Source organism: Lampris incognitus, chromosome 13, assembly GCF_029633865.1.
Source record: "Lampris incognitus isolate fLamInc1 chromosome 13, fLamInc1.hap2, whole genome shotgun sequence".
Taxonomy (NCBI): Eukaryota; Metazoa; Chordata; class Actinopteri; order Lampriformes; family Lampridae; genus Lampris; species Lampris incognitus.
Genome location: NC_079223.1, coordinates 17415076 through 17438892, shown reverse-complemented (window position 1 = coordinate 17438892; position 23817 = coordinate 17415076). Strand labels below are relative to the sequence as shown.

At 42.0% G+C, this 23817-nt stretch overlaps 2 protein-coding genes across 2 annotated transcripts in view; one reads left to right on the top strand and one right to left on the bottom strand.

Moving 5' to 3' along the window:
* The first annotated feature begins 1231 nt into the window (after positions 1-1231).
* rgs17 (regulator of G protein signaling 17) lies at positions 1232-11588 on the top strand. The gene is made up of 4 exons (XM_056292277.1): positions 1232-1356; positions 9478-9552; positions 9725-9956; positions 11398-11588. Exons 1-4 carry the CDS (start codon positions 1250-1252, stop codon positions 11584-11586), a joined length of 603 nt encoding a protein of 200 aa, XP_056148252.1. The 5' UTR covers positions 1232-1249; the 3' UTR covers positions 11587-11588.
* A 10059-nt stretch (positions 11589-21647) lies between these two features.
* The window catches only part of pcnx2 (pecanex 2), a 52272-nt gene continuing 50102 nt past the window's right edge, over positions 21648-23817 (bottom strand). Inside the window, exons 40-41 of the mRNA XM_056291800.1 lie at positions 23176-23352; positions 21648-22119 (exon numbers count right to left, since the gene is read on the bottom strand). Coding sequence (XP_056147775.1) covers positions 21946-22119; positions 23176-23352 — 351 coding nt within the window. The 3' untranslated portion in view covers positions 21648-21945. The remainder of the gene's footprint in view (positions 22120-23175; positions 23353-23817) is intronic.

Genomic DNA, 23817 nt, shown 5'->3' with positions numbered 1-23817 from the left:
CACAGAATGCAAATTTGATAACACCAAGGAATTACATTCATATCAGAAACTTTAAAGGGTCAGTTCATCCAAAATACAAAAAAGAAAACAAAAACAATTTTTCCACTTACCCTGGTGCAATTTACCCATGCAGATAGTTTCCATGTGATTTGGCAAAGTCTGGAGTTGTCAGTTGGAACAGAAAGTTGTTCTCAATGAAACTTTTCACAACGAGGTTTGTGGATTATCATGAGTAACGGTGTTGTTGTTCAAGGAAAGAGACGTCACTGTTGAGATTTTCAAATGTATTATTTTTTTATTTTTTTATTTTTTGGTGCTTTGCTCTCCACAAGCCAATTTCTATTCAAATCCATTGTGTTGGAGTGAAGGGAGACAACTCCGCTGCAGACAACTCCGACCCTCGCCAGATCACACCAAAACTATGCGAGTGGATAGATTGCACAAGTGGAAAGCGGTGAACTGACCCTTTAAATCAAGCTGGCAAAAAAGGCACACAGTTAAACAGCATTCCTTGTAGTGAACACACACATAATCAGCACAAAGGTAGATCAGATCCAGTGCACGTAACACGTTTGCATAGGTACATAAAGAGTCGTGGTGGAGCAGAAACACACTTTAACCAGAGTGCAATATATTCAGTGTGTTAAGCGTGGTTGTAGTTTAGGAAAGCTTGACCATGAAAGACAACCTCTGTCGTCGTCCTCCTCTTAGTCGGCTTCTCGTTTCCGACATGTCCATCATCTATAGGTTCATATACACAGGCCGCAAAAAGGACACAGAGCAGTTTTTTTTTTCTTTAACCCCTGTATAGATGTGTTGCACTCATGTGTTGACCGTGGCCAGGATGTGTGTGTACGTAGGAGGAGCTGACCCGTGTGAACACACGGAAATGTTAAGTATGCGTTGTATCTGTCAGAGCAACCTTTTCTCGCTGCCAAAGGAACCCTAGTACGATGGGGCAAGGGAATTCTTCTCCTCACATCTCTCTCGCTCTCTGTCTTTCTCTAGTGCTGTTCCATTTTTTGTCTCTCGTCTTTTTCTTTTCCTTTCAATGATGGTACACAGCTAATCAGTAAAAGCACACTATAGTCCCTCCAGAGTTTGTTTTCACACTTTTTTTTTGAGAAAGTAGTGCACACATATTCATTTGGCAGGTATTAAACCTTAACGGTGTGTGTGTGTGTGCGTGTGTGTGCGTGCGTGCGTGCATGTGTTGCTCGGATAGCCCCGAAGTCTGAGTGGAGTGGAGATGAGAAAAAGGCAGGCGGCACACATCGAGGGGCCCCCCCAGGCCCCTGGACAGCCCCGACCCAACACCTGCTGCCTCTGCTGGTGCGGCTGCTGCAAGTGTCTCTGGTAAGGCCCTCAAAGGAAATACCTCCCTCTCCATACGATGGACTAATTCTGGTTTTTATAATGTGGGTCTTATTAGTGGTCCAAGCACGCTCATGTTCATTTGGCCCAATAAGATGCCATTATGAAGCTGTGGCTTGCAATGCTCCTACGTCCAAAATCTCTATAAGGAAACCAGTGAGTAAAATATCAAACTAATATGGACGATTGCAAGAACTATGAAATTAAGACCCAGGTTGGAAAAAAACGGAATTATCCTTTAACTCTTGACATTTTGTGCCTTTTTCTAGAGAATGGGTCAGCCAGCTGTACCAATAATTGCATCGTATTTTTTTCAATTGTGAATACCTTTATGCCTACAGTTTCTTTGTTGGTGTATTTTTACTTAATGAGGTAGCACGCAAAATTGTCCTTTTAGAACAGGACCCACCAAAAACCAGCTATGGGAAAACAGAATACCCAAAAGAGAATGAAGAGGGTTTAAGTGTAGAGTTAAAGTGCAAAGTGATGAAGATTCAGTTAAAGGCAATGGCAAAGATGAAAGTTGTAAATCTAGTTTTCAAAGTGGTCAAAGTTGGGGCAAGACATATATTTATATTATACATAAAAACATTGATTATTTGATTGATATATTCGTGCTAACCACTTGCTATTGTGTAGCTGAATGCCATTGTATCTTGGAACTCAAAAGACCCTTGCCCCTGGACAGCGGGGTCTGCATTTGTCAATGATGAGGATCCCTCCATTAATCCCACTGCCGCCTGGTCTATAGTTCTGAACTGATGGCTCTGAAGATAGTTAAAAAACGGATAATATGTTAAAGCACATGGTGTGATTCTTTGGCAACAGAGGTGCCTTTTCTGATGAATAACCACAATGTGATACTAAGATGGGGCTTATACAGATTTCAAAGTTCAGACAACCATTCTTTGTAACGTAACAAGTAACGACGCCAAAACAACGGCACAACTTTTGGAACACTTCGGCACACTAGTTATGGTGCCATTCATCAGTTCTTGGTCATGTTTTTCTTGCAGGCATTTTATGGTTTGAATGGAAATTATTCAACAACGGACTCCTAACAATATATTGATTGTTATTTGCATGTGAGAGCATAAATGCACTTAATATGGTTTGATTTTGATAGGGAGCACATTTTACAACAGTGCAGACTTGCGTTGTGGTTTGCCAGTTATGGCTGTGTTTTATTCACCCAATATCGCTTTGCTGGGACACTGCATCTACCACAAAAGGTGAAATTCTCTCATCTCTTTGCACAAGTAAATGGGGAGAGCAGAATACAAGCTCAGCGCAGTAGCTGCCCTGGAGCAGGTAGGGCTTCAGCGTCTTGCTGAAGGGCACTTTGGCAGGGTAAATGTTCGCTGACACAGGAGCTCTCAGCTGGGTCCTCCATTGCAGATGTAGTCCCTCTATATTCACTGTAACATCCTTCTACTCATCTAACCAACAGTCTGACAGATGAGAAACAGGATGTGAAAGAAGTGTGACTGCATGGCAGGACCAGATGTATGAAGCCATGACTGTGGTGCTTACAGTGTGGGAGATCCGCAGAATGCTAGCTGTTCATTACACTCCCTTAGCCTTGTTTCAATGCAAATGAAGTGCAAAAAAGGAAACGTGGAAGGTGGCCCTTCCTTTCTTAGGTCCTTTTATCCCACATACCTCCCCATTCCTTTCCCCAAACGTAGAATTTATTTTCATTGGGGGTAGGTGTATTTTACACCTCATCACACCGATCCATATAATTGATTGATCAGCTTTTTTCCTTTTTTTAATACTGGCACAAAATGGAGTTGAGGCTACCTTCTTGTTCTTTATAAAGTGGAACAATGGGAAGAGAGACATTCCCATCACAAGCGAATTCAAAGTCAGGTAAAATGTATACAACTTGAGGTAATATTTTAAAATAGGAAAGTTTCAATAGACTTTTTCTTGAAGTCAGTAAATGTCTCTGTGGAACAAGGGAAATCACAACCACATTTTTTTCTTAATAAGTCTGGGTCTGTCCTTCGCCACTAAGAGCCATTGTACCACTGTGCCCCTGAGCAAGGCACCCAAGCCAGCTCCTGTTTTGCAGCTAGTTCAGTTGCCTACAGTGTGGCTATTCTCTTGACAATCAAGAGAAATGAATGAGACATTGTTCTCATGCGATGCATGGCAAATGTTCTGCTTCTTCCACACCACTCAGCTGAAATTGTGGCAGCTTGTGGATTAGACCAGTAACAAGTAGTCTGTGACTCTGCACTAAATCGTTTGGATCAAATAGTGCACATTTCCAGAGTGAATCTGGGTTCAGCTGAGTGAATTATTTATATTCCCCAATGAGGCAGAGCTTTAATTATTTAACTTTTCAACGTGAGCCCGAGCCAGATTGTTTGATTCTCCTAAACATAGTTGGGTGTGATTATTCAACTTTCTATTTTGAGTCAGAGTTACAAAAGCAGCCCTTCTGTGAGTGTCAGTTAAATAGCTGATTTCACTGTGTTAGCTAGATGATGATACCAAGTCATGTAGTGGGACATCTGGAGGTGCCTGACCAGAGAGTCATCCACCGGTCATGTGCCATCTATCAAATACCTCGATATCGATATTGTGACGATATTGCGGTGATGACTATTGGTGCTTTCACAAAACATTTACATTTAAATAATCCTCAGTAATGCTTATATAATAACTAAGTGGGTGAAGGCAAATAATAGAAGAGCTAAAACATTCTGGTAAGTTCAGAAAATTAAATCACTTTAATGCAGCCCTTAAAACCAGGAGAAGACAACATTTATACCATATCACAATATTACGACATCCAAAATCCCAGACGATATCTGGTCTCATATTACGATACTGATATAATATCGATATATCGCCCAGCCCTAAGACAGGCCGAAGAGCCCACGTATGACGCCACTATAATAGGTGGACTGTCACTTACAATACAGCTCAGTGATGAGGTAGGATTGCAGGAGGAAGTGTTTGTATCAAATAGAAAGAGAGTGTGCGGATGAGTGAAGGAATGTTGTTAAAAAAAAAAAATCTGTATCCCCCTACCCCAGCCCAAACCTCGCCTTACCCACCCCTGGCACGTTGCCTTTATCTGGTCCCGCCGCATTCTATTTCCATCCACACATCACATGCAAAACAGCAGTGAGGAACAGCCTGTATATTTAGCTTTATTGTGAGTACGCCCGGGGGGTCGTGGCCAGCTTGGCCCATTACCACCATACAATGGGGACTTTGATGAGAGACAGCGAGAGGAAGGAAAGATCATCTGTGGTCGTGAGACAAAAATAGAAAGCTTTCTGTGTGTCGTAGCAGGGACTTGTCATGTGTGGCGATTGAGAGATACCCTCTGTGTGTGTTTGTGCATGCAGGAAGGGTTGTGTGTATGTGTGTGTGTGTGTGTGTGTGTGTGTATGTGTGTGTATGTGTGTGTGTGTGTGTGTGTGTGTGTTGGAGAGGGGGGTTGTTTGACTAGGGCCAAGAATGGGCACAAATTTCAGTTATGAACCAGTGATTCTGACTGGGAAATGCTTCTCCATCTGTGAAAAAAAATTGGTAATGTACATAAACTTGAAAACTGAGAAAAAAGGCTGCATTTTTTTTTTTAGATGTCAAGGTAAGGGTATGGGTTAGGATAAAGTTAGGAGCTGAGTCTAAGAAAAAGCAGTGAGTAAGTGTGTGGATGTTTGTGTGTGTTTACATCTCGGGTGTTGTTAACTGTCATATATATATATATATACACTACCGTTCAAAAGTTTGGGATCACCCAAACAATTTCGTGTTTTCCATGAAAAGTCACACTTATTCACCACCATATGTTGTGAAATGAATAGAAAATAGAGTCAAGACATTGACAAGGTTAGAAATAATGATTTGTATTTGAAATAAGATTTTTTTTACATCAAACTTTGCTTTCGTCAAAGAATCCTCCATTTGCAGCAATTACAGCATTGCAGACCTTTGGCATTCTAGCTGTTAATTTGTTGAGGTAATCTGGAGAAATTGCACCCCACGCTTCCAGAAGCAGCTCCCACAAGTTGGATTGGTTGGATGGGCACTTCTTTGAGCAGATTGAGTTTCTGGAGCATCACATTTGTGGGGTCAATTAAACGCTCAAAATGGCCAGAAAAAGAGAACTTTCATCTGAAACTCGACAGTCTATTCTTGTTCTTAGAAATGAAGGCTATTCCATGCGAGAAATTGCTAAGAAATTGAAGATTTCCTACACCGGTGTGTACTACTCCCTTCAGAGGACAGCACAAACAGGCTCTAACAGGTACTATTTAATGAAGATGCCAGTTGGGGACCTGTGAGGCGTCTGTTTCTCAAACTAGAGACTCTAATGTACTTATCTTCTTGCTCAGTTGTGCAACGCGGCCTCCCACTTCTTTTTCTACTCTGGTTAGAGCCTGTTTGTGCTGTCCTCTGAAGGGAGTAGTACACACCGGTGTAGGAAATCTTCAATTTCTTAGCAATTTCTCGCATGGAATAGCCTTCATTTCTAAGAACAAGAATAGACTGTCGAGTTTCAGATGAAAGTTCTCTTTTTCTGGCCATTTTGAGCGTTTAATTGACCCCACAAATGTGATGCTCCAGAAACTCAATCTGCTCAAAGAAGTGCCCATCCAACCAATCCAACTTGTGGGAGCTGCTTCTGGAAGCGTGGGGTGCAATTTCTCCAGATTACCTCAACAAATTAACAGCTAGAATGCCAAAGGTCTGCAATGCTGTAATTGCTGCAAATGGAGGATTCTTTGACGAAAGCAAAGTTTGATGTAAAAAAAATCTTATTTCAAATACAAATCATTATTTCTAACCTTGTCAATGTCTTGACTCTATTTTCTATTCATTTCACAACATATGGTGGTGAATAAGTGTGACTTTTCATGGAAAACACAAAATTGTTTGGGTGATCCCAAACTTTTGAACGGTAGTGTATATATATATATATACAGTGCATCCGGAAAGTATTCACACCCCTTCACTTTCCCCACATTTTGTTATGTTACAGCCTTATTCCAAAACGGATTAAATTCCTTTTTTTTTCCTCATCAATCTACATACAATGCCCCATAATGACAAAGTGAAAAAGGTTTTGTGGAAATTTTTGCAAATTTCTTAAAAATAAAAAACTGAAATATTGCATGTATATAAGTATTCACACCCTTTGCTATGACTCTCAAAATTGAGCTCAGGTTCATCCTGTTTCCACTGATCATCCTTGAGATGTTTCTACAACTTGATTGGGGTCCACCTGTAGTAAATTCAATGGATTGGACATGATTTGGAAAGGCACAGACCTGTCTATATAAGGTCCCACTGTTGACAGTGCATGTCAGAGCAGAAACCAAGCCATGAAGTCAAAGGAATTGTCTGTGGACCTCTGAGACAGGATTGTATCGAGGCACAGATCTGGGGAAGGGTATAAAAAAATTTCTACAGCTTTGAAGGTCCCGAAGAGCACAGCGGTCTCCATAATTCGTAAATGGAAGAAGTTTGGACTCTTCCTAGAGCTGGCCGCCCAGCCAAACTGAGCAATCGGGGGAGAAGGGCTTTGGTCAGGGAGGTGACCAAGAACCCGATGGTCACTCTGACAGAGCTCCAGCATTCCTCTGTGGAGATGGGAGAACCTTCCAGAAGGACAACCATCTCTGCAGCACTCCACCAATCAAGCCTTTATGGTAGAGTGGCCAGACGGAAGCCTCTGCTCAGTAAAAGGCACATGACAGCTCGCTTGGAGTTTGCCAGAAAGCACCTAAAGGACTCTCAGACCACGAGAAACAAGATTCTCTGGTCTGATGAAACCAAGATTGAACTCTTTGGCCTGAATGCCAAATGTCACGTCTGGAGGAAACCAGGCACCTCTCATCACCTTGCTAATACCATCCCTACAGTGAAGCATGGTGTTGGCAGCATCATGCTGTGGGGATGTTTTTCAGCGGCAGGAACTGGGAGACTAGTCAGGATCGAGGGAAAGATGAATGGAGTAAAGTACAGAGAGATCCTTGATGTAAACCTGCTCCAGAGCGCTCAAGACCTCAGACTGGGGCGAAGGTTTACCTTTCAACATGACAACGACCCTAAGCACACAGCCAAGACAATGAAGGAGTGGCTTCGAGACAAGTCTGTGAATGTCCTTGAGTGGCCCAGACTTGAACCCCATTGAACATCTCTGGAAAGACCTGAAAACAGCTGTGCAGCGACGCTCCCCATCTAACCTTACAGAGCTCGAGAGGATCTGCAGAGAAGAATGGGAGAAATACCCCAAATATAGGTGTGCCAAACTTGTAGCTTCATGCCCAAGAAGACTTGAGGCTGTAATCGCTGCCAAGGGTGCCTCAACCAAGTACTGATTAAAGGGTGTGAATACTTATGTACATGTAATATTTCAGTTTTTTATTTTTAATAAATTTGCAAAAAAAAACTACAAAACCTTTTTCGCTTTGTCATTATGGGGTATTGTATGTAGATCAATGAGAAAAAAAAAGGAAATTAATCCATTTTGGAATAAGGCTGTCACGTCAAAAAATGTGGGGAAAGTGAAAGGGTGTGAATACTTTCCGGATGCACTGTGTATGAGGTGTTTAAAGGGACTGTAGGTTGTCCTTAATTGCAGTACATGATAACAGAATGTGATTAAATGCTTAATTAGGTTTCGGAGCTGTGAAATTGTCGGTATGTCAAAATGTGTTTGCTCTTATTGTGGTACTGAACACACACAAGAAAACTGGTTTCCCCAGGCTCATAGTTTGAGGAAAACACAAGACGTCACTCCTAAGTCTTGTTTAGGTCATATAGATTGTTGCCATCATTTACAAATGTAAAAAAAAAAAAAAAAAATGTTTCGTATATAAATGTGTGTGTTTAACACATGGTGTTACTGAGATGCAAAAATTTCCTCAGACCTTTTTAAAAAAAAATTGGTAACACTTTCTATGAAGCTTGCATCTATAACGTCGTATAAGCATATATAATGCCCTATAAGCATCTATAGCACCCTATAAGTGTAGCTATAAGTCATTGTAAGATTCATTATAACCATGTAAGTGTTAGCAAAAATTTAAATTTCCCATCGACTCAAAATACAAAGGATAGTGTCTAAATGGCAACACTAAACCGACATTATTTTCCCTGGCTGTCATTGGAGACACCTCCAGAAGAAAAAGGCAGTTCGTAATCTGACTTTTTCGCAGCGTTAGCGGCCACGGTGGAAGTAGAGGTTGAAATCAGTGAAGGGTCTGCAGTGTTCGATAGTCGTATCTGAGTATTGGCTGCTGTTGGTTGTAACTACTGCAGCCAGATATTTTGGAAACCAGTGTGCCATGTGATCCATTTTTCACTATTAGCACAAACTGAGGTTGCGGCGGGGGTTTTCCGAGAAAAAAAAAAGAAGAAGCTGATCAATGTGAACTCTCACCAAGCGTAAAAAGGGATTGCGTTTGTATTTCAGAGGGCACAGAATAAGAAGAGACGATGAGCTGTCTCATCAGGGCCAGGGCAACAAAGCCAGATATTAGGGCGAACTGGAATTGTGTCCCCAAGAAGGATGACCTACTTGCTAAGAGGATTTTTTTTTTCAGATTTCCTCTAGAGAATGTGGCATTTTGTAGAACAAGTTAAAAGATAACTGTTTTAAAAATCTTCAGGGAAGTTCTGGATGTCAAAATCAATTTAAGACAATTCTAATGATGCTTTGATAGTAGTGTATATTGTTTGAATACTTCATATGCTTAAGTACGCTATCAAATATCGGTCTAGTAGTCTTTGCCCTTTGACCCCACAGACATTTCCCAAGGAGCACCACCTTTCATCCATATTGGCTCCAATGTGAGAGTTGTGAAGTGATCCTTAGGGGTTACTGTAACTGTAAAGGAATAATAAATTGAACATGCCAAAGACATGTTCAAGAACAAGGGGAAAAAATAAGTAAGGCCTAGCTAGAATGATATATCTGCATATTGGGCAATGCTTTTAAACCTTGAAACTGTCTTTGATTACTAGTTTCCCCCTTGTATGGGGAGACTTCTTTCACTGCTGGACACATATCGTGTACAAGGTGGGTTCTTTCACAATCAGTAAATAATCCTCCTCTTCTCCTCATTCTAGGAATGAAGACAGAATGGAGAGGAGTGAACGACAGACCTGCACCAAGATGGACAGTATTGAAGCTGTAGAAGAGCAGTAAGTCAAGCTTCAAACCTGCAGTTTTGCATTTATGTGTTAGTGTGAGCACACTTGTTTGTTGTACTTCTGTCTGCGTGCTTTGCACACAAATGTGTGTGTGTGTGTGTCTGTGTCTGTGTCTGTGTGCATGCGTGCGTGCGTGCGTATGTGTGTGTGTGTGTGTCGGTAGACACCCAAGCCTAGAGGAGGCGTTGTCATGGGCTCGGAGCTTTGAGATGATGATGCGTTCCTTGGATGGCCGGGAGATCTTCCGCGAGTTCCTACGCTCAGAATACAGCGAGGAGAACCTACTCTTCTGGATGGCCTGTGAGGAGTTGAAGAAGGAGACCAACCCCACAGTTGTGGATGAGAAGGCCCGGATTATATACGAAGACTATGTGTCCATATTATCACCCAAAGAGGTAGTCATCTCACTAGTGTGTCAATGTATTGAGTAAGCACACAGCCAGTTTTTAAAGGTCAAGTCTAATGAAAAGGCTTTTTTATTATGCAATTGGTATTGTTTGATGACAATTTGGGGTAACAATAATACACTGGGGTCATGGATATATCAGTATTGTCCATCTTTATTTCTGGCCTCGTAAGCAAAATGCCTCCTGAATTCTCGCCCGATCAAAAAAGGTCATTTGGATTTCAGTTGTCTGAATTTTTTGGTGCAGTTACACTATGGAGATGAATAGATAGTGATGCTGTAACATCACTTTCTTGCTACCACTAAAATCTATTACAGCCCATCCTAACATGGCATGATGTGAACGAATGATTTTTTTTTAAATCGCTTTCAGTGCTTTTAATTAATCTGTCCTAACCAGCTCCATGCAACAGCAAACAGGGCAAGCAATGTTGTGCTTGGTTGAGAAATCACTCGCTTTGACTCTTTTTAAGCAAAGGTTTACTGATTTGTTCCAATGGAAACAACGGGGGAAACAAAGTTAATGCCCACTCTGAAAGATGATTGGTTCCAGTTTTTGTGACTCTGCAACGCTAGTGGATCATGTCTGGACAATGACCAGTAAAATCGACCTGGCTGGTCTAAATTTAGGAACCAGTGTTAACTACAGTAGCTATACATACAAACTGCATGACAGTTTGTAGCACTAACCAGCCAGTTAACAGACTACAAGTCTCGTAAATTATATCAACTTAATATTCACTAACATCCAAAATCCTCGATTTCGAGGCTGGTCAACTTCAGGTTCGTATTTGGGATCCGATTCTAGCTTATTTTGATAGGGTGCCATATTTCAAAAAAACACGAGCTAACAGATGTTAACACACCAGTGCAGATGTGTTTTCATTTCACCTGTCAATCAAAATTTGAATGGGAGGGTCATATCACTTGGACTGCTCACACAAGGTTTTAGCACTTCCATAAAAACTGGGTATATACAATGTATTTATTTCAAAGAATTCTTGTTCAAATTGAGTGAAAGTGGATGAATTGCTATTTGGAAACATCACTGTATCAGTGTTTAGTAGGGTTTATTGTATTCTAACCTGCTAGAACAGACCTTTGAAATATTACAAAGGTGTGAAATTTTAAAGGTGTGACTTGGTTCAATTTTTAGTTACCACTTGATTTATTATAATGGCAAAGAAAAGCTTTCATGCTCAGTGACTTCATTGAAAATATTCAATTGAAAACTGAAATTACACCCAGTCATACACAATGATAAGCACAGTGAGTTAACCAGCTTCCTTCGTAGTAACTCCTAGTGTCCCAACTTCCTTAGATGGGGAAAATTCCTCATTGGAAGTCCTAATTCACCTTATGGCGATGGCTGGGTCACAATTTCAGAGTCCCTTGTGATTCATTAATTAATTCTATTCTCCCCACTCTAGGTGAGCCTGGACTCACGGGTGAGGGAAGGCATCAACCAGTGCCTAGCAGAACCCAGCAACCTGATGTATGAGGAGGCCCAGCTTCAGATTTACACACTGATGCACCGCGATTCCTTCCCTCGCTTCCTCAACTCTTCGGTTTACAGAGACCTCCTGGCCAACAGGAGGCGCACTTGCCTCGACACCTAGGCCCCCAGCCACCACGACCCCCATCACCATCCCACGTCAGCGAGACTACTACTTATACCACAAATACTACTATGGTGCCAGAAGTCGGGTTTGCAAACTCTCTCCCTTTTTTGATTGAGAAGACCTAATGAAATACAGGATAATTTTGGTGGGTTTATTTATATTTTTTAAGCAATTTCACTCCAGTTTCAGACTGGAACCATGTAGGCCTGCGCTGGTTGGTTACCGGTCAATATGGCTGCTCATGCAGGCCAGTCATTGGTTGACTTGTGATTTATGCTGGTTGTTGTTTGGCTGTCGATAATTGTCAGCCACTAGTCAACAGTTGGTTGAATGGCAAACTTATTGCCCAACTTTTGGTTAACTGTGGACAAGAACACCTCAGGCTATGGGGACTGGAGAGAGAGGACGATACAAAACAAGGACTAGCCCACTATTTCTGTACTGTACTCTTTAGAACTCTTATTCTCTCCCCTCCCCAATGTTTTCTTTCTTTCTTTTGTCTCTCTCTCTAAGGTTTTCTGTCAAAATCTGTCTCATTCCTCATAATTTTTTTATTTGTTAAAGTTCATTCTATTTTATTTTATAGTCCAAATAAGGAGCCCAGTTTGTGTTTGGCGTTAGGGCTCTACCAACTCGACCAGTAGAAGCACTGGCTCTGCCTGGACAACAAAAAAAAGTTCTAGGACTCTCTCTACAGTAGCTTAACATTATTAGCCCTGGACTGCAATGGTTCTTAAATATAGAGACATATTTATCTTCTGAATTGCAGAGGGACCTGTCTCTCTCTTTCTGGCTGTCCATGTTCAGTGAAGGGAAAAGCAAATCTTGCCAATTTTAAGCTTTCAATGCAGTTGTTTTATCGAGAAGGTTTGATGGCTTCCACATCAGAGGCAGCAGCAACATCTATCCGTCCGTCCGTCCGTCCATCCATCCGTCCATCCATTCATTCAGGCACTATTCTTCTTTATGATTCTGTAACTGGGAGAAGTAAGGGCTAGAATTGTGGTTGGGCAGCTACATGTATTATTACTACTCTCATGAACTTGTTAAAAAAATATCTCTACACTGAGAAAATCACAATGCCTTTACGTGTAAGAAAAGGTGGCACAAGAGCTGCTAGAGTTTTCTGGAGAAAGCAACCACAATTTGTCCAGTGATCCCTGCCTCCTCTACGTTCCCCCACCACCTCTCCTTACCCTCTTTCTACCCCATCACCCCTTCCTCCAGTCCCACCCCTCAGCTCAGACCATCACAGCCTGACAAGCACAGGTTGCCCCAGGTGGGGAAAACCACTGCTGGACAAAAAAAAACAAAAACATAACCAACAGTGACTCTAAATTGTTGTGTACATTTGAAATATCCTGAGCAGAAAAAGATAAGGGTTTACATTTTGTTTTTGTTTTTTTAACTGCATAAAATGTACACTGTCAGTGAAAGCTGGCTCCATCAAATGAGCGCCAGTAGAGGCTGCCAACAGATGTATTTGATATGATAGCAGAGGTTCTCTCTTCGTTAGTCCCGGCCTTGTTTCTGTGACATGTTATCTCACTGCACAAGTTAGTCATTTATAGGACGTTGCTGAGTTAGTTGGGGTTGGTTACATTGCAGAAGTTGATGGTTGACATCCAGCGTCATGCTGCAGATCTCTGAGCAGGGGGCTGTGCATTGATGTCAAAGATGCAATGAAGAGATATTAAATAAGACTTGTTACCAATGTTGTTGAGTCTAGTTCGGTCACGTGCATGTTTGTGAAGCCAGCAGATGAAGCTAAGAGTAGCGTTCAGTCGTAGTGGTGAAGTTATCTACCACCCTTTCAATTTGCTCTTTTGTAACCGGGGCTCTTGAAGAGGGTAGGCCTAATAAATTCTTGCTAACATGTATGACACATTGTATTTGGCCGGCTTAGAAGTTAGCATAGCCATGCTACGTGCTAGCCCTTTCGTCAAGGAAAACTAGGTTTGAGCATGCTGTAGGCTAGCTGTTAGCATGCTTGTGCGAGCCGCACTAATCCTCCTCTCTCACAGCCGGCCTTCACCAACTCTAGAGGCTAATATTTGTTTTTCTAATCTGACATTGCCAGCATGCATTGATAATGGCTATATGTGTGTATGGTACAGTTACACACTTATCAGAAAGAGAAAAAAAACACAATTTAAGGTCTCGCCAAATGTCCTACTAACATTTTTATTACTTATGAAAGGACATTTGTTTTTGGTTTTTAAAGATGTGAACATTTGAACATGAACACTGTTCCTGGCCTGTGGATGTGCAGTAGAAAGTGCATGAGTGCAGTACAATATATATTTTCTAAAAAGTTGAGTCTCGTAGTAGATTTATCAAAATATTTATTACACACACACACAGATACACACACACATATACACATATACATATATATACATAGATATATATATATTTATATATAATAGAAAACTAACCTCTTTGGTGGTTAGTGCAGTCTTAAAGTGTCAATGATTCAGTGCCACGCTTTAGTGATTAATAGAAGCGTCTATTTTGCCACCTCCTAAAACTACCTGAAGTTCATGTGCCAAGCTTAGTCTAGATTGGATTAGATATGTACAGCACAGAATTCCCAGACTTTTGACATTTAAGTGCAATGGTGTTTAAGTTAGTGGTGGTAGATTTGATTTTCCTGAGGGAAGCCTTTGTTGCAAATTGTTGGATGGATTCTAAATTTTCAGAAGGTTATCTTATAAAAGTTGCTATCCACAACACCTGTCATGACTTAAAATAAACACAAATATTGGAGTATTGTTGGACCTAACATGAGCTAGCATTGTTTTTTTTTAAGTTACTGGGGAACCAAAATTTGTATCTTAAAAGCAAATGTAGGTCCTTCTTAAAATATACTTACTCATTATTAGTGCAACTTTCGGGACTATATTGAGGCGATCCCATGTGGTCATGGGATTTGTAGTGTCCATTTTGCCGTAGATGCAGCTTGTAATCAAACCTGGCAGAATGTTTGACTGAGTAGCCATCAGCCAACGCCGGAGTTCACTCTGTGCAGTGTTTCCAAACTGCCATTTGATTCCTTTGAGGAGTCATCAAGTTGCCATCAAGTTACAGTGTCCAAAATCATTGCCATCCTGCCCCCTTTATTGAAATTAGATCAGAGCTGTTCAAGGATTCGGACCTTTCCTTGTCAGGGCTGATATTTGATTTTGAGACCAATGCTTGACACGTTTACATGTTTGTTTGTTTTTACGAGGATTTTAATGGTGACCTCAAACTTTTCTCTAAAAGCAATTGCAGGTCCTTTTCAAAATTTACTCGGTTGCTCGTTACTATAGCAACTTGTAGTACTAAATTGAGGAAATTCCATGGGATTAAGTGTCCATTGCATTTCCCATTTGTTTGGACTAGCATTGAACAAATTTAAAAAGATGCAGCTGCAAATTGACAACAACAACAACAACAACATAGGAGATCAGTGTATAATCGTTGATCCTCAAAATCCTTGGTTGAAATTAATATAAGATACTAAAGGTGTGATGACAACTCGTAACCATCAGATTGAACCTCCGCCATTCTTGCAGTTATTGGAAAGTTGCTCAGCTGGCCATATAACCTTGGGCAATGCAATATTTACATGCAGCCTACGTTGTAATCCGGGGGGAGCTTCATTGATATTGCTTCACTGCTTTAATGAAGAGCTGTGCATGCATGCGCCCAGGCACATTTAAGCAGACGTATACAAATGTAATTAAAGAATTGCGATATCAAGGGGTCAGTTTCCCCACTTCCTCCTCGGGACAGCTTTTGTTGTAGCGCCAGGCAGAAGAAGTCTCTCGGTCATTGTGTTGTGAAACATCTTTTCAAAGAGACAACTCTGAGATGTTTTTAGTTTTTTCGGACTCGATAAGAGAATGCCTGTTGCTCATGTAGCTCTACCGCGGACAAATCCTTCGTCTGTGCAAGTCCGGCTGTGTTTTCTTTCCCCGGGCTCTGTACAGCACTTAACTTGAGAATGTTTCACTAACAACCAGACAATGAAATCATGGTGCAATGAAACCAAGTTTACATTTATAAATGCTCGGATGCGTGTGTCTACATTATAGAAACGTCACTCGATGCGGCGACGGGGGAAAAGGTGTCCCCCGTGTGAGCAGAGAAGCCAGTGTATTTCCAGCCCGGCCTCTCGGTCCGTCTGTACCCAGCGCTGATCGGCAGCCCCGAGTGAAAGACTAGGAATGTTTTTTTTACGGAGGATGGAGACAACTGAGAACCAGGTTTCTGCCTATGTCCTCTCCTCTTGCTCGTCCATGGGACTTTTTACACGGGGGGGATGTTGGTTTATTTAATAACCTGCATTTCGAAAACATGGATTTTACAAGCACTAGCTGGAGTGGTGTAGAGTCCTTGCTGAATTTAGAATTTCAGACATTTTTTTGTGTGTGTAATTCAGAGGGTCCAGAGTGGTTGGGGTTTTCGGAACACGGCTGCGGTTTGAGTCCCTCGAAGTGGTCGAGGGCTGAAGCGTCACGGCGTAACGAAGGTGGTTTGCAAAGCTTTGGCCTTATCGACACGTTTTTGGGTTGTTTTTTTTTTTCCTTTTACAAAAAAAAAATAATAAGTAAGTAAACGTCTCTGTAGGCTTTTCACTACCTCTCATGTTGGTTAATTTATTTCACATCTAGTTGTCGATGTACAAGGTGTTCTTAGATCTACTTGAAGCCTAACACTGTAAACAAAAATGTGTGCACAGAAAGAAAAACGTGTATTTGAAGAGAGGAGATAAAGAGAGCTTAGCCTAGTCGACATATTTTTTTCTGTTTGAATGTTTGTTTTGTTTTTCAATATGTTGAGCTGAACTAGATTTTTTTTTTTTTTTTTTAGATCTCTATAAAGAATTCAGGAAATCCACTGTCTAAGGGCTAATCCCATTTTTGCCTATGCAAATCTGTAACTGTCAGCGGGTTGGGACGGGGCGAGCCAGCGCTCCTCTCATCATGTGTGCTAGGTGGACTATGGTTTACATTGCCCTTTGCTGATATTCTTCAATCTTATTCAGCAAAAAATGTACGCTTATTTTTGTTTCTATATTAATATTATATAAGACAAGTAATATACAGAGAAAATAGTATATGCCTTCGTGATGAAAAAAAAAAAAGAAACCTTGCTGGAAAAAAAAATAAATGTGTTCTTGTCTGACGTTATGTGACTTTGTGCTGGAGTCTTGGTGAGATGGTACACAGACCGGCTGGATTCAGCTGACCACAAAGCGACTGACGAAACGAACGGACGATGTGACCGAGTGGCCGTCGCTGGGGTAACGCCCTCAGACAAAGGCTAACCCGGTGTTTCCTGACTAAGGGAGCGCTTCAATTCCTTTGAGGAGCCACTATGTGACATCACGAACAGCATCCGGGGGGGGGCAGCATCCGGGGGGGGGGTGTCATCATCATCCAGTCCCATCACGGGAGTTAGATCAGATATACACACCGTACAAAGGACTCTCTGACCTCTCCTCGCTCGGCTGCCTGACCCAGTTTGACGGGATAAGTCGGAGGGAAGCCAGCAGAGGCATCTAAAACCTGGAGAACGGAGACATGACTTTGGCCTCCTGTTCTGGCCGTGTTCGCTCGCAGGAGAGAGCTGACAACTATAGGGGATCAGACTGCAAGTCTTTGCCATTTTAACAAAATTTCTGTTTCCGTATAGATGGAGAATTGCACACCGAGTGGAACTACTGTGTACACGCAGTTGCATTGATAAGGACCACAAAGGCAGGGCGAAGTACGACAAGCCAACTTTCTTTAACGGTGATACATTCAGCTTTTTCAGACGCTTTCGTTTTAAATCAGAGCATTTGATGACTGTCAAATGGGTTTGTTAAGTGTACATTTTACAGACGAATTGAAAAAAAAAAGTACCGAGAGAGAATTGAGCCTGATAAGGGTAATAATAGATATTGTATAAACTTCCCCTGGGAAAAAAAAAATGCTGACTGCATCAAAACTACAGAAGAGAGAGGTCCGCTAACTGTGTTGTATTTTATTTTATTTTATTGTTGTTTTCTTATGGCCTTGCTTGCTGTGTTCCCTCAGTTGGATATGGTGCCTCCTATGCTTCAACCCAGACCTCAAGACCTTTCTCGTTCCATCTCTCACAATGCACACACACACACACTGATTTCTAACACACACTTAAAGTCTCTGTTGTGCCTCTTCTGGAGGTGTTTATGGTACTGTTCTTAAATTTAGCAAAAATGTTATATCTGTACAGATATTGATTGAAGTTGTTGTTCAACTTGCTCAACAGTTTTAGGCAATCACTCTCCTCTTTATTGATTTAGATGCCTAAGGCTTTTGGTCTCTCCCATGCCTTTGCACTGTACATAAAACACAGGCATCAAAAGATGATCCGGGGACAACAAAAAAAAGAAAGAACTTTTTTGTCACTTTGGTGATTGAAAGTGAAAATTTTCTATTCAGCATGCTTTTTGCTAAGTAAATGAAATAATAATTCAGTTATTTACTATAAACGATACTGTATGAGTATGTATTCCAGTACTGCAGTATGCAGACAATTTGAAATATCCGAAACTCCTTGGAGAGGTTCATATTTTACTTCGAGTACATTTCGCTGATTTGGACAATTCAGAACGTAAGGTTCTTGTTTTGAGTGTCGCATAAATTGCCAGAATGATTAAATGCCCCTTCATATATGTAAACTAGAGTATGGTTTGTGATTTTTGGACAACACATGTCTCCAGTTGCGTGACTTGCTGAGCAGTTTCAATAGGACACAGCACGAGGGCTGCAGGCGTTTTAATCAAACCGGAATTTCAGTTTGTGCTAGCTTTTGTTGTTCGGTGAGCTTTTCGATGAGTTTGATCTTGACCATATTCCTTTTTTTTTTTATCAAGGCAAGGGTTCAGCTGCTGACACAAACGTTATATTTCAGGTTCAAAGGTCGCGAGGGCTGACGTGCAGAACGATTTGACGGACAATTTGTCTCGCAGAGCCTCTAAGCAGTCCAACCTCAAGACAGGCTTGTTTTTTTATATATATACATAAAGCAGATTTTCAGAGTATGTACTTCTATGACTGTCTTGACTTAGGTTAAGATTTAGGTTTAGCACTGTACATTATGAGTTGATGAAATCACCGCTGACGATGACAGGAAGCCGACAGTGAGCTAGCTTGGGGTGTGTGTACACAACGCCTTCTGAGCACCTTATAGCTCAAGGATCTCGTTTCATCTGTAAATGACGATACAAACAGGGGAAAAACAAATCATCCTGAAGCCACGCTCCTTATTTAAAAGAAAACACAGGTATTCTTTACTGTAGCATCAAAAAAACTCTCCTCTATGTCTCACCATGAGCATTTTAACAGGAGGGTCCGCAGAATGTGTGTGACGTGTGTGCGCTTGTGAGGGCGAGTGTGTGTATAGTTATTGTCTTTATGACTTCTTTTTCCATTCATCTTCTAGCCTTTTCTCATTAGGGGTGTCAAACGGTGAAGGTTTTACACATCCTGTGTGTAATTTTCAGTCGCCTTGTCGGTCATCTCAGCACGACCCTCAGTTATCAATGTGAAAGTCTGCTGCAGGGAGAGCTGAATATTTACTGAGTTCAACAAAGGTGTGCATTGTAGAAAAGTGGGAAATTGTTTTTGTTTTTTTTTTCAATTTGACCTGGATTTCAACTGTTACTAACAGATTTGGCTTCGAAAGATATCGGTTAGAGTACAGGGTAAGCCAGAAACCAAACAATTGTCATCTGTAGTGGTATAACCGATTAAAAACAATTCTTTCTTAACAGAAGGTCAAACAAATGTGTGACCTGGGCTGGCATGATAGTCAGTGTAGCTGTCCAAATGATACACACAACAGGAAAAAAAGAAGCCATCTTTGTGGCTTGAATGTGCCAAATTTATCCAGTCTGCTTCGGTGTAAAGGGCTAAGAGGGATTGTTGGAATAAGATGTTCTGTTAAAATACTCGTTATGAAACACACATCCTGTTGTGTTCTCTGTTGGTTTTTTCACTCCTGTGGGTTTGTGTTACCTAAACCAGAGGGCTCTTTTTGTTTACATGGAACTATGATACACTCAGTAAATGTACTCTGTTGATTCAGGAAATAATTAACCATTAAACCAAGAGCCTAATGAATATGTTGGGAAAAAAATTTTTTTTTGAAATGTGGTCATTTGACATAAAATGTGTGGTCCTGATCTGACGGAGTCCATCATGATGTGAGATTGAAATTGTCAATGTATGTCAAAAAAAAAAAAATTGAGGTTGCTCACTCTTGCCATTTTTACCTTGTTTTTACATTGTTTTGTTTCACCGGTGGTAAATTTCTTTTTCGTTTTCGTCCCGAAAAGACACAAAAAGTGTTGTTCCTCAAGAGTTTATATCACGTTTTGCACGACACAGTATATCTGATCACTGTCATGTAAAGGGCATGTGTGGCCGCGGTGCACTGGGATGTCACGTTCAGTTCTACGTCTCTGTTTACACGGTGACATCTTGCGTACGAGCAAACTTGATGGCAACTGCCCCGTGATCATCCGTCATTTTAAATAGTGCTGCTAGAGAAAGTCTAAATGTAACATCTTAACAATAAATACTCAAGTTTTTCCCCATATGTGGTTGTGTCTTATTTTTGACTTGTTCGGCACCTCAGGCCCACTGCACTCCAGTGTTGAGAAGCACCGTGCAATGAGTTTGTATGTCAGGATCCATCCATTAGCCAAACCGCTTATCCTGCTCTCAGGTCACGGGGGACGCTGGAGCCTATCCCAGCAGTCATTGGGGCGGCAAGCGGGGAGACACCCTGGACAGGCTGCCAGTTCATCACAGGGCCGACACATTCACACCTAGGGACAATTTAGTACGGCCGAGTCACCTGACCTACATGTCTTTGGACCGTGGGAGGAAACCGGAGGCCCTGGAGGAAACCCACACAGACACGGGGAGAACATGCAAAACTCCACACACTGGACAACCCCGGGGCTCGAACCCAGGGCCTTCTTTCTGTGAGGCGACTGCACTAACCACGGCACCACCGTGCCGCCGTTATATCAGGATAGGTTACAAAAAAAAGGTACGTTTGGAATTTAGTGTTTTATACTTCTAGGAATATGAAATTCCTGCACAGATCGAAAACCTGGGTCAGCAAAGGTAGCTTTGTGTGCATCCTTTGTTGAAACCAATGGATGAGTAACCACAGTACCCCTGATTTCAAATGTGAAATGGCACCGATGTTTATTTGGAGCGCTAACGAGTAGCCAAACGTCCAAAAAAAAACAAACATGGTAGTGTCTCTTTAAGAGACTCACGCGGAACATTTCCCCCCAAATGACCTCCTTCAGTCGTGTTCATTCAGCAAGAGTGAAGAAAACATCTCTGCATCCGAGTGCACCTCAGAAACTTTCCCCTTTGGAGGAATCACTTGTAGGATACGGAGGCTGACCGGAAACTTAATAGTCACTGGTTCAGTAGCCCATCTGGGCGGAGATTAAACGCTGACCTCGTACCATATGGGGATCTTGAAGCTTCTTCGCTTGGCAAAAAAACGTGCAACATTTTCCAAATTAATGAGTTTGCATTTTGGAAAGCTTCTGTGAACAGATGCCGATTTCCCCCATTTACTCAACGTTTTCTAACTTTGCTGGGTAACTGTGTGTTCTTTGAAAATATCCATCCATCATCCGAACCGCTTATCTTGCTCTCAGGGTTGCGGGGATGCTGGAGCCTATCCCAGTAGTCATTGGGCGGCAGGCAGGGAGACACCCTGGACAGGCCGCCAGACCCTGTGTGATGGTCTGGCGGCCATATCTTGCCTGAATTAAATGTGAGACATAAAGATGTGAGGTAAAATCTTTAGCATGAGCTACCTTGCAGAGTGGCTAAAGCAGATGAATTGTTCATCTCTGGTGCAGTGACCTACCCAGTGTATCTCAAAATCACCTCCATATGTGACGGCGGTAAAACGTCTGTTGCAGTGCATGCATGCACATAGTTTTGCAGCAAACCAATGAAACAAAAGGGGGGCAGCCAGAGGTAGAAAGAAGGTTTCCTCATTTAAAAACTCTCTTTTATTTCGTCACCAAGTCTGAGATCACGATTTTCTTTTTATCCATTGAGATTGGTTTACATTCAGACCACAGGCTGAGACCATGCTGAGGACAGAACAGGAGGCAGACTCATGTGCATGGGTGTTATCGCCTAGAATCGTGTGAGTGTGTGTGTGTATGTGTGAGATCTTTCACAGTCTTCTCTGTATATGGGCGTGAGTGTGCATGCACCCTCACAGTCTCTTGTGTGTGTGTGTGTGTGTATGTGTGTGTGTGTACTTGAGTGTATGTTTATTTTCTTTTTCTCAGATGGTCTTTTGATCCATAGCCTCCGGGGCCGTTGAGTCAGAGGCTGAGTCCTCCTGGGTCTTGTCTATGCCTTGGCTGGTGCCTCTGTCACCTGACTGTGTGCTGTCTTTTAGACCAATAGCAGTATTTGGATAGGTCGCATCTATACTCTCGTATGCCTCTGATGTCCACTGTGAGAAGAAAGAGAAAGATTTAACTGGTGAAATGTTTTTTCTTCAAGTTTAAAAAATATAACATTTAAAGTTAAACTAAAATCGGAAATCTAAAATGTAACAGTGTTTACAGGGGTTAGCAATGAAAACATGAGAATAGAAATCAAATAAGCGAAAAATGGCAGAGGAATAGCACAGCAGCTGAGATAAATATGGTTGTGTATAAATATGTAAATAAATATGTATATGTGCATAGTGAAGGAAAGGGTCCAGCAGAAAAGTGAACAGTGCAGTATAAAGTGAGAAATACATTATTCATAATACTATGCATATACATGGATGCTGCAGGGGGACACTGCCTTCGGGTTCACACCACCAAAGCCTTTGCCTCGGAACAAACCGAGGCAGACAGAGGGCACATTACCCACCATCCCACCATCTTCTTAATATACAAGCTATTACCTCATCACCCATGTTTGCCGCTTTGTGAGGCCCCAGTCGGCTATTTGCCATTTGGTTGGCTCCCCACTTGACAGCTGAATTCATATATACATATATAGTCACAGTAAGTGTAGGCTTTTTTTTAACTACCTTTATTAATCCCCGTGGGGCAATTCTTTCTCCGCATTTAACCCATCCTAGCGGTGTAGCTAGGAGCAGTGGGCAGCCGCCGTGCCGCACCCGGGGACCAACTCCAGTTCGTCTTGCCATGCCTCGGTCAGGGGCACAGACAGGAGTATTAACCCCAACATGCATGTCTTTTTGATGGTGGGGGAAACCAAAGCACCCGGAGAAAACCCACCGCAGACACGGGGGAGAACATGCAAACTCCACACAGAGGCTGACCCTCAAGGTTGGACAACCTCAGGGTTCGAACCCCAGACCTTGCTGTGAGGCAACAGCGCTAACCACTGGGCCACCATGCCGTGGCTTATCTGTGTAGCCGTACTATCGGGCCAGTGTAAAGGTACAACGGTAATGCTGGCATTAATGCACAGCGTACCATATATACTCTGGCAGTGTGTGAGAAGACTGGATTGTATGGGGAAGTTAGGGCTATACAGTCTACATTACCTGTGTAGCTCGACTGCTGGACCTGTGTGAGGGTCCAATGGCGATGTTTACGCTGGATGAGGACTGCGTGTCAGTGGTGTTTCCCCCCTCGGCTGCCGACAGCCCAGAGATGACCAAACCGCTGGAAAAACTACGTTTCCCAAACAGCAGGCTGAGAGTGGAGGAGGACGAAGAGACCTGAGAAAGGCACCAAAGAGGAGGAAAATGTAGTAACCAGTGTCCAGTATTAGTATAATGTGAATACAAACAGCTGCTAGAAAGAGACGAATGGTGCGGACAGCAGAGGAGTTAGCAGTCGGTGTGTAGGGGTCATTTTCTCATCCACTAGCTTGATCAACCTACAGGACAGCATTATACAGGCGAACCTATATGCTTCCCATCCTACCAGAGAGTAAGCTGTTAGTCAGACAACCGACTAGCGGACGACTTGTACAGTCGTGGCACCCTTGCATTTTTTTTTTCAATAATGCACCATGTCATCCAGGAGATTGTTGTAATTAAAATGTTTTTTTGGTGCCCACATATGTATTTCTTTGGTTGGCAGTGGAGCAAAACTAAAATACCTGGAAAAAACCCCCCCACACAAATCCTAAAATGGCATGGACAATATTACATATTGCTAGAAATAACTGGATTTCAAAT